Source organism: Schistosoma mansoni, chromosome 1 (assembly GCF_000237925.1).
Source record: "Schistosoma mansoni strain Puerto Rico chromosome 1, complete genome".
Classification (NCBI taxonomy): domain Eukaryota; kingdom Metazoa; phylum Platyhelminthes; class Trematoda; order Strigeidida; family Schistosomatidae; genus Schistosoma; species Schistosoma mansoni.
The window spans coordinates 18,223,500-18,235,956 of record NC_031495.1 but is presented as its reverse complement, the minus strand read 5'-3'; the positions used below and the strand labels follow the sequence as shown (position 1 = coordinate 18,235,956).

General features: G+C 30.4%; 1 protein-coding gene across 1 annotated transcript in view; it reads left to right on the top strand.

Annotated features, from left to right (window-relative positions):
- Positions 1 to 10,030: 10,030 nt before the first annotated feature.
- Positions 10,031 to 12,457, top strand: part of Smp_165940 (hypothetical protein) — a gene marked incomplete at both ends in the record, with an annotated part of 4,597 nt that continues 2,170 nt past the window's right edge. The window contains 2 exons of the mRNA XM_018793514.1: positions 10,031 to 10,114; positions 11,491 to 11,612. Coding sequence (XP_018648018.1) covers positions 10,031 to 10,114; positions 11,491 to 11,612 — 206 coding nt within the window. The remainder of the gene's footprint in view (positions 10,115 to 11,490; positions 11,613 to 12,457) is intronic.

Below are 12,457 nucleotides of genomic sequence, written 5' to 3'. Positions count from 1 at the left end.
TGATAAAATGATGTCAGTCGCTAATAGATAAAACGTCTATCTTATGAGTTGTGTCAAATTTAGTCTATTTCCTTTGAAAGTTAACGTACAGCGATCCAGTTGTTTGAACCTATTTCCTGAAAGGAAATTATGCTTACTCAAGGGATAGTTTAATGGATAAAAACTTGTTTAGGATACCTGCAAACTATCAATGAGAAAGAGTAACTACTAGCATTTACGAAAGGTTCTGTTGATAATGGTTGAATTTTAACGAAAGAGACGAATAAGGAATACTGTCGTTATTAGTTCATTCGTATCACTGATTCCAATGACAAATAAATTGATGACCTCCCGCTTAATCAACATACCTTACTGCCCCTTGCTTTTGAAAAAATCTGCTCGAAAATTTATTAATTTGAAACAGCTTTATGAGTAAATCTTTGTTCCATATATAGGTTTATTTAAATGTCTGTAATCAGTTGGGCGATTATCTCATCCTTTGGAATTTGGTGATAGTCCCAATGAATTATGACAAGTTTAGAGAACCCTTCATCTATACCAATATTTCCAACAAATCAATCTGATGGATGTTAATTATCAATTTCTAACTAGGAAGAAATAAAAAAGTATCATTTATTAATTTTGGTCATAAATATTTTGTCTCGAATAATCAACTGTTAAGCTATAAATCAACTTAGCTTATAAATGATTATTACATTTCATTAACGTTAAAATTATGTTTATTTTAATCAACATTTTCATCGCATAAACACACACAGCATCTGCTTCTAATACAACCAATAGTTTTATAGAAAATAAAAACCAGAAAATGTCATGAGAAGACGAAGTTTATCAGAATTATGTAATATAATTGCGCAATACATTTCGAACAACCTGATCACACATATACTTGTCAAGACATTTTTATATGAAAATTAAAAGGTCAACTAGACAGGTTAAGGTAAGCCGTGACAAAGAAAGAAAATAAATAAAGTACACAAAAACAATGTGATGACTACTCTGGATAATAAATCAGCATTACCAGGGTAGGTTAAGGGTAAGAACAAATTGTTTTCGAACACATAAAGGGGGTTTCGATTTCCAGATAGCCAAGGCTTCAATAAACCTTAGTATACGTCCTTGAAGGCTTTTGTAAAACACTATAAACACTGACTTGATATCAATCTTATGACCAGTTCCAACTAAATGTTTCACAATGGAGGAAGATGTTTGTCTATCCTGTGATCTTATTTGACCATTGGAATTCATTTGTTTGTGCAACCATTTAGGTATGTGTTCCGCTACCCTTAATTGTAGATCATGATTGCTCCTCCCTATGTACGTGTTTCCGCACATACATGTAAATTGATATACACAATGGGATGTGACACAATCGCTTATGTTCTGTCTAGGTTTTTGGTGAAACATCGACCTTGTCTTTTCAATAATGACAAGTCTCCGTCTCAACATGAGACTATTTGAATCACTCCTAAATGGTAACTTAATATAAACTCGCTTTTTGGGTGCCAGAAGCGTCACAGGTCTAATTATATTGCAACCCTTCCAGCGGTTTATGAACTTTAATGAATAATCATTATTCATTAACGTATCAGTTAAGAGCTTCGTTTCTACTTCAATAGTATCTCTAGTGCAAATACGAATAATTCTATTGAATAAGCCCTTTATTAAACCACGTTTGTAATGAATTGGGCAGTGACTATGGAAATTAAGATATTGCCCCGTCCATGTCGACTTTCTATATATAGTATGTTGGATGGAACCATCTTCTCTTTCATATAAAAATGTCTTAACAAGTACATGTGTGGTCAGATTGTTCGAAATATATTGCGCAAATATATCACATAATTATGATTAAACTTTGTCTTCTCATTGCATTATCGAAATTTATCAAAGGGACTAATTATTTCAAAAACCAGAAAATCCTGAATCTTTGAAATACATTTATTAACTTGGTGTTAAATATTTTTCAAATTTCTAATGTTTATTAACTTTTCATTATTCTTAAACTTCAAGAGAAAATTTGACAAACTTTAAAATTGTATGTGTTACTTTAGCTATAGTTATTTATTTGAACACCTAGTAGATATTTGACAAAATTAATGGATTAGAACATCAATTTATTTTCCAAAAAAAAGAATAAAATTTATCGCTAGGAAATGGTTTGTCATTTTTCATCTTCAATATTTTATTTATGTAATACGTGAAGATCAATTTAATTTTTTCGAGGTACAGTTGGAAGGCGTTTTTAATCACAAACTCATATGTAAATCACTGAATAGCAGAACTGAAATCAGTTACTATTAGGTAGTTACATACATTTCTTAAATTTTAAGTTTAATAACATTTCATTACTTGTCATTTTTTCACGTAATTTGTTTCTTGTAAAGTGAGATTTTATTTCTCTTACCTACTTACTTACACCTGTTACCGCTCTCAGAGGAGCATAGGCTGCTCACCGGGATTCTCTATTCTGGTCTATTCTTTCCAATTGCTATTCATTCATTTGATATCTGCTTCCAATTCCCAACATAATGTGTTCTTTGGTCTTTACCCTTCAGAATCTCAAGTCAGTGTTCGCCTTGTGATACAGTCAGATAATTTCAGTAATGTATTTTCTACCATCTCCAACGTCTTTTCTGAATTCCCTCTTGACCTGGAGGTTAGTTTGTTCTTTCCCGAAGTAGGTTGTGGTTGATGGTATCCGGTCAACGGACATTCAGTATCTTACGAAGAAAATTGTTTATAACTACTTATACTTTTTTGATGATGGTTGTAGTAGTTCTTCAAGTTCTAACGTCTGTATTGAAGAGTTTAACCTTGATGTTTTACTTCTCACTGATTTGGAAATTACACATATATCATTATTTATTTATTAACAGTCTATCCATCTCATATTTGTTTCAATCATCTTCCCTCTTTCTCGTGAATTTTGCTCTTTTAATGTATTGACCGCAATGTGATTAGTTTGAACGATACGCGTAAAAGTGGCCATCATCCAATTAGATCTGGTTTATCAACCTATTTGAAAAAGTGTAATCAATAACGTGATCAGAAGTCATCAGTACAAAACATTTAACTAGAATAGAAAGATAGGAGAAATGTATGAGGACAATAAACCACAAACAAGACTGCCAAAATCAACTTATTTAAGTCTCGTGGAATAATTAAAAAGTTCACTTCTACATGAACTAAGCGCTGATAATGTTTTGCGGAATAGAAATAAAATCTAATTAATTAAACCATTTATCTCAAAGAACTCGAAAACAAAAAAAAATTAACTGGCTTTTGAAGTACTTCGCAGCTCCCCCTCATAACTTCCAACAAAATTAGTAAATGGGATTACCTTCAAATATTACTTGTCACTGTAAAATATTGTCCTCATTGTTCAACCTGTTTGATAATTTACTATCACCTGACATTCATATTGTTCTATTATCTCCTTTTTGAAATCTTTTAATTATTTTTTTCTCATTGCACAATTTTCTGAGTGATAAATTAATTTTACTTTCCAGATGATAATCATCTTTATTGAGATTATTGTTAATATACAATTAGCGCTTCTGTAAAGTGGTAATTAAATTAATACAATTTTCTAAAAATTGACTATGTGTGCAGTGATTCTAGGTTGTTTTTTCTCGCCTTTGTATCATAAATTATCACAAAATCGTCTTTTACTAACATGAAAATGATCCTAATGAAATAGTGAACATCAAGAGGGGACACTAAAATGAATTGTTTGTATTGTAATACGCTTAGTTGTTAGACTAGCATGGAACAGATTAGCTGTACACAAGAATGCAGAATTCATGTCAACAGATCAATTGTTGAATACTTTATCATCGATAGAGTGTTTAAGCGATGTCATATAACACAGTAATTAAATAACCCAACGCTTGTTCACAACGAGATACACTTTATTCTAATAGCGCTACTTACAGTATTTATAGAAATTGATGTTTGAACGTAATCAAAATACAGAAGGAATTGATTAAATATACTTTTCGTCATTATTATAAGTTCCTTATCAAATTATATTCTCATAAACATATAGACATTACATTACTTTTCTGGTTGGCGTTTTTTTAGGGAGTTGGTTTTCTACGGGATGGGGTCGCTAACCGCATGCCCAACCCTCCTCCTTTACTCGGGCTTGGGACCGGCAGTAGCCCCCGGAGGAGCTGCAGGCGGAGTTATAGATATTACATAAATATAGAAAAATGGTTATCAATTTTTAGAAAAAGAAATATAGAGTACTACGCTATAGGAGGACTCAGTTGATCAAGTGACCAGGCATTGATTCACAATCTTATGATTGCGATATAAATGAACGGTTTTGTCGGCTATCAACTATAATTATTTTGATACAGTAAAAATCTATGAGAACAGACAGCATTTGTAAATAATAATCCTGATTTTCTAATACAAAATAGTGATTTCTCGAGGTACTTAAGAATAGAGTAACGAACGTTACCTATGATTGTTAAAAGTAAACAGCGGTAAATTGCAAATCCACTGAAAATAAAGTGTTGACCTTTTAATTCCAACTTGATTATTGAGTGGTGTAATATCACTTCAAAACCTTGTGGTGTTTATTTCGATTACCCGTGGAATCGAAGTTATCCACAATAGAGAAGTTCCAAAACGGAAAAATATCCTAATTTAATTTCGCTTGGTCTATATTGGTTATCCAGCTAATTGAATGGAATCATAATCCTATTCTAAATATTTTTAGCAGTTTTTCGTTTAAAAATATTATTTAAATACAATACAATTTGCTCAATAAGTCTTTTCCATTTTCAAGCTAACATTATGAGGAATATGAAAATGTTAAATAAAAAGGGTAGCACTGTTCACTAATAATAACAAAAATGCGAGAAAAGCGTTCTAATTGTTGAAGTTTATGCAAAAGTTACTTTAATCTAGACAAATGAAGATGAAATAAATCATTAAGTACTTCATATGCAATTTAAAACAAACAATTCAGTACAGTTATGTGATTTTTAATGGATGAGTTATGTGAAATGTTCACAAGCACAGATTAGTAGGCTTTAACGTGAACATATTCTAAAAAACGAACAGGACAACTGCTTGAAGTGCATTTATGGTAATCCTTTTTCCCTTATACTTGTATTGTTCATATATAATAAATAATAAATACAATAGCAATGCGAGTGACTTTGATTTTTTGCCCCACCTCGATCCTTTGAATTGATAATCATAGAGTTATTATTTATAGTTATTCAGCATAACTCAACTGTTCGTCAATTCCTCAAATCATGTGATAACTTGAATATATCCTCTCTCTTCACCTGCCCCTATCTTTATTTAGTATTACCTGTTTAGCATACCTGAAGTATATCTTGTCATTCAAAGTCAGCACTATTACTCATTAGATTAAACGACTGTCAGTGTTGTTTTTCTACATGTCCCTAAACCTAAATACTATTCACGTAACATTACCATCTTATACGAAAATTATTACGATGGCAGTATTGACTGAACGGAAGGAGACATAGGCGTTCAAGATCCATAAGCTTTATGTCGAACTAAATGCAATATTTCACTGTTGGCAAAATATCTTAGGAACGTCAATGCTTGGTGTAATTTACCTGTGTGACAAGGAAACAGAATTCCATCGTTATTTTCCATTAGCACTTACAATCGATCAAATATAAGAACTTCTTGAATTTTCATAATAACTCATTATGGAAGTTAGGCTCAAAGACATAATTTTATAAAACTCCGTACAATTGGTTTTTCAGGAAATCTTATTATCTTTTCGAACTTTATTGGGCAAGTGGTTAAGCTTGTGTACTACTGCCCTGAAAAAAAATCTTGAACATTCACGAAGTTGACAAACATTTTACTGGGCTACACATATAGCATACAGTTTTGTAAGGGTTGTCTCAGTCATTCTATCCAAATAAAATTCAGCAAAGAAAAGCTAGGTAGGATATCGTGTTGGGGATTGAAACCAACATTTACTGTTTTTGTGTCTTCAGTAAGCACATAATATATCTGCCAAACTCTGACGTAAACATCTTTGCAATATAATCATAATTATGGAGCACAGAACAAATAATCAATAAAAACCAATCTGTATTTTATACATATAATAATAGATGATGTATTCTAAATTTGAAACAGACAATATTTTGGATGCAATTTCGTAAAAACTACCCGTGCAGATGATTTTCATAAACATACGATAACTTCAGCCTTTGAAATCGAGATTCATAGGAAACTTTCTTCTTGACATAAATTCCAAATCATCGTTTATTTTTACTTCAGAATTCTTTTCTTCCTTTAGAAAGACTCATGTGTAGGTTATCAGTTTCATATATTTGCATTGTTTCACCAGTTTTAATCCATTAAGGAAATTTGTTTCATTATGTGATTTGGAAATAATCAACTTGAAAGTACACGGAATTTTTACTGAAGTTGGTGACAAGCAGATCATCATATAGTTTCATGATGGTGTTCAAAAAGATTTGTGATTGTCATCAACCTTAAGGCCACTAATAACCTTGATCATATCCTGGAGTTCCCTTAGTTTAATAGGTATCTACTTAATGCAATTCTGTGATGACAGAATTATACAGTGTTGAAAAGGAAATTCTTCCATTACCAATAAGTGATTTTAGTTTTACATACTATAGCTTGCAATAACTTATTTACGAAGCAAGTATTGATTTACTCGGACTGGACTCGCGCTTTGCATAAAGGCCAGGTCATTACCGGTTACTCAAGCAGATATAGGTATAGCATGATTCAAACTCGATATCTAATAGTTTAGGATTGAATGTTTTATCATGAAGACGTAAATAAATGAAACTGTCGTCACTATGTGACTGAATTTGATGATCAATTACTAAAGTTAACTTTGATGTTTCTCACTGTTCATTTCTAAAATACTGTACTCAGTTCATACAAGTTTACTGATATATTCAAATCAGAATGACAATGAATATTATTTCTCTGTAGATTAGTGAATTCATTATTGAATAAATCAATACCTGATATTATGAATTCATTGACTTCTTGATTTTGTAGCTTAAATATATGACAATAGCACTCTTTTAACTAGTAAAAAGGTTATACTATTCAACAGATTTTGGACTTACTTTTCTAACGATTATCAATAGTCCTATATAACGACAAGGTTTACATTGTGAAACAGAAGAAACAAATAATCTTTAAGATAATAGCCCAAAACTGTTCATTAATTATGAATCTCTCAGAATAATGACAGTATTTTACAGGAAGGTCTTAATAGAAAATATGTAATATACAGTAGCTTTTGGGCATTTTCATTCGGAAAACATTCTAGATTGTTTTTCTTTCACAACAACTATCCATTTAACAAACTACAAACAGAAAAATTATGTCCTAAGCAGATGAATGGGCTTCGTAGAATTTCATGCCGTGTCACTTTATTATTATATTGATAAAAACTAATAAAAATAAACAGCAAAGTTGATTTATTGAATCGAATTTTTTGTTTTATGAACATTTGACCCTGTTTGGAAGATATCAGATGAAGTGTCAATCTGATTCCATTGTATGATTTCTCATTATCAAAATATATATCCGGGGTGATTAAACAACTCAAAAATGAAATATTCAATCGATCAAACACCAGTCCCATATATAAGTTTATAGAAATTTATTAATCCACCATAAGCTTGTTTAAAGTTTGGAACTCAATAGAGTAAAATATGCTTGTACTATTGAGCTGAACAAATACATTATGGTAATTTTCAATGGCAAAATTAAAAAGAAAAGAGCCTAATAAGATGTGAAAATTATGTACCATTTTTCTTAAATAATAAGTAATTTAAAGCGTGACAAGAAAAATTTTGAAGCCCATATACTTTTTGATTGGTGAAGTTAAATGGAAATTATACATGGATTTTTGTTGTAGGAAGTTATTTTCACACAGGCGGATAAAACAAATTCTTGGTCACTTCGAGAACTTGGATCTTTTGAACTTATTTTAGGATACAATTATGATTGTGCCCTTCTAAAGGAACCCAAATTAAAACAAAACTGTTATTCTGTAATCTAGTGGCATACATTACATATATCTGTTTATCTTTCAGCAATTTTATAACAACGTTTTTCTGTGGTTGGATTTCAAATTAATTATATACTGGGATTTTATTCAATACTTTTTTCTGCATTTTCCTTTATTGTTAGCTGACCTGATTTTCTCGCATTCAGTAGAGAGCTTATTCGTAAAGAATTAACAGTTCTGTTCAGTAAATTTTAATTGATTTACTCAGTTTTAACGGCCAGACATCTTGAACAGTGTCTATCTTTAGTAGAGGTATTCTTCTTCTTTCTATTTGAAACTTACTCGAGCCTACTAATGAAAACTTTAGCGTGTTAAAAGCTATATGAAGCCAGAGAATATAATACTTGATTATTTACTATTTTCTATGAATGCCAAAGAAATTATTGAAGCTTCCACGAAATTGATGAAAACCACGTTATATGAAACAAAAACAAATTAGTCAGTTTATGGATCATTAGGCTGTAATCTCGAAGACCTAAACTTTAAAAGAAGCTTTCTACAATATGGACCTATTCGCGATTTTTTTTACATCAGATTTTTCATTAAAACTTTCAGCTAGTCAATAATTTGCTTTAAAACTAGTTCACGAATTGAAAAACTCAAAATATTTTATTACCTACAGTATCAGCATTATCAGTCGATCAAGTATCAGTTTAAGTATTTGGTAGTAAAATAATCTTTTTCACGATTTAATGCTATATGGTTAGAAGATTACTTGAACTTACAAGTTGATCTTTCATACCAACTTCGAAAGTTGTTTAGAGTATCTGCCTTTTTGTATAAACATTTATATCTACTAAATCAACAATCAGTAGCTCAAATAAAAATGAAAACTTTTTATCTGGAACAATTTCATTATCGTTAGATTTTAAAAGACTCGAAAATGAATTTCATCTAAAACTGATAATCATTCAACAATTAACAAGCTAAAGTGTGAAAGCGATGAGTAACAATTATTATTTCACGGTTCCTTAAAAGCATTTCAACACACAAACTAAGGAGTTACCGAATTTAAGGTCCTCCAGTATTAATATATATATATACTTCATGATGGTACATGAATTTGTGTTAAACGTAATAGATTAGTTAACAATCATATATATAAATAATATTTACTCTGAAGATTATTTATGTTGAAGTATAACACCAAAAGTAACATAACTTATCTAATGTAAAATACTCAATTCATACATTTACGATTATATAATAATTTCTAATCAGATAAATGAATAGAATTCAGTATGGGAATCATTAAAACTGTAATATATATAATGAGTTTATTCTCAGTTTGAATTCTCTAATACAATGAGTATATATTCACACTGATGAAATTATAAACACTTAAAAAGATATATATATTTATATAATATTAGTTAACATGTATTATGTGAACATATGAAATATGAATTGAGATATAAAACACTTACTAGTAAGTGTTTTGTTTTCTTTCAGGTTATTTCATTGATCTTAACGATAATAGTTCTTACTATATTTCAAATGTTCTAGATATTAGTCAACACAACTGTATTACTGAAGCTGGATGTATATATATATATATATAAGCTTATTTGTTATTGTACCAAGTACTTCATACTATTATGAAAGCTAAAGAACCAATGGTTAATTTAATACAGTTAATACTTCAACTTTTTTCTATATAACACATTAATCCGATATTGATTGTATATTAGATGAAGTTCTTAGAATTTAAATTCATTTAAAGTATAGTGATAACATTATTTTTTAATGTGTTTGATTCAAATGAACTGACTAAATATTCTTTATGGTTTCTGTTGAATTTTAATATTCATTTGTTTCCTGTTCTTTTTTTTTTGAGGAGAAAACAAACTATCTACATTTTACAATAAAGAATAGAAATGTATCACTGATACTTGAATATTTAATAATATTTGAATTGATAAATATTATATCAATATATGATTACTCATGACCATGAACATTACATATCAGCTAGTTTGGACAGAATTATTGGATACAGAAAATAAGTATATCAATTTATTACAAGATGTTTATGATGTAAGTAAATATATTTTTATATTCAATAGTCAGATTTTTAATGAGTTATTCTGATTAAAAATCAGTGAGGTCATCAACAGTCATCTGAAAATAACTAATCTCTAGTGATTGCTAGAGTTTGTCAATAATCCTCCAAAGATGAACTGGTGGTTTTTATTATGATATTTGTTTTTACTGTTTTTGGAATAACTGTTTAATCAATGGGAAGATCTATTAACAGACCAAAAGTTATTAAACCTTAAAAACAGTTTTCATCCAACCATTACAAATCAATTAGCAGAAGTATGAGGTAAAATTAAGCAATTGTGTGAAAAGTGATAAATTGAAATATCCTATTTCTACGTTTAGCAAATAAACTTAATAACATTATTTAAAAAAAGCAGACACCCTTGTTAAAGAATAAAATACGTCTAAATAGATGAGAGTGGTAAGATAAGTCAGTTAACCACTAAAATTTCGAGAAAATCTAAAACGTTTTACTAGCAAGTTGATGTTTTCATTGCCCCCAAATGCCCTGGTACAGCTGAGAGTGGGGAGAGTCCGCTCTCCCTCTCGAAATGCTCTCACATGGCCACGCGAATATATAGCCTCTGCCAGAGAAGTCCTATTCACTGCCTTCTGGTGGCGGGGGTGTTGTTTACAAAACTGAGAGGACGAAGAGCGAATGTCCGGCGCTTTAACCGGGTTGGTGAACATGGAGGGTCCACCTAGGGGAGTTGGAAAACCCTGATTCCCAACCAATGGTGCACATGGGCTCCAGGATCCTGATGGAACAAATGGCGTATGAACCTATTGTTGGTCACCGGCTACCATGGGACTGCATCTCCTCACGATGCTCCACTGCCTTGTGGATCAAACCCTTAGGTCAAAGGCTCGGGGTGTGGCCCCCTAGGAAAACCACCTGCTTCAGTCTGGGCACCTGGGCAGTATCTCAGCCCTCACACAAATCAAATGGGATTTGTGAGGCGCATATTTATCTGGTGCTTTTTGTGCCAATATTTATGTGTTTAAATAATAATAATAAATAAATAATAATGATGTTTTCATTACTGTTCTTTATAATTATACTTTAACTGAAACTGATCAGTTTATGGTCGTATATGTGCCTCCTGAGGGAACCGCTTCACTATAACCTTTTTCATCAAATTTGAATGTATTGGAATAGCGGTTAGAAGTAGAATCTAAAGAGCATACTTCGTCCCATTTGGAGTCCATCAGTTGAATGTACCTGGATTCATGTGCTGACGTTTGTTGTACTCCGTTTTTGATATAATACTGTTAAAAATGTTTTTCTTCCTGCTTATTTCAACCATTTACACAAAAATTTTTGTCTTCGTTTTTTTCACATATACCATTTGTATTATTTAATAATTTAGAAGGTCATGTTGAATAAAGAACTTGACTATAAAAAATCAGTTGGTATTACACAGATTCCATTTACTCAATTAAAACAGAAATTACTTGGGAATTGGTTTGAATTACTCTCATTTCATAAAATGTAAGTTATTTATAATTGTTTAATATAATATTCATTTTTGATAACCTATGAATTGTCTAATTTTCCAAATCATATAAATAGTCTAAACTAGATTATAATGGTTAGTTAGTATCTAACTTTTTAAAAAATATATTATAGTTCATTCTTTTAATAAATCAATTATTGGATCGATAAAATTGATGAATATACAGAAGATTGAAAATATTTAAATATCATCACATGATCAATATTTAAAATTCAATAAGAATATTTGAAATTTTTTGAAAATCATTTCTTATTATCTTGAATATCAATCAAATAAGAAATAATCGACATTAATAGTTAAAATAAAATTCGATATATTGTTGCTAAGACTAAATAATATTAATTCAAATTTAATATTTTTCAATACAATGAATTTTAATCGCTGAAAAATTCCCATCATATTAAAACATAGTTATATGAATGAAGAATATTCTTTTCAATAATTTCTCATCAAGTTTTACAATTAGAAAATCCAAATTAATAATTCATATTCGGATCAAAAAGCCAGAGCTTTGCATCTAAAAGAAATATGTCCAGCCGCTCCTTTTACCCTGGCCAACTCAGGGTCAACTTGTTAATAATCAATTTTATAAAATGTGATATTAATTTGATTAATGTTCATTTTTATATCCTAAACTTATCTATACATTTTATCAGTCATTATTATTATTTTCACAGTTGAAATCATGAGTCAGTTGAAGCTAGACCACCATCGAAAACCTGGAAGTACTGGACGGCCGTTTCGTCCTATTAAAGACTCCTCAGCAGTGCGCATCTTCTTTTCAATAATTTCTCATCAGATTCTACAATTATATATCCCA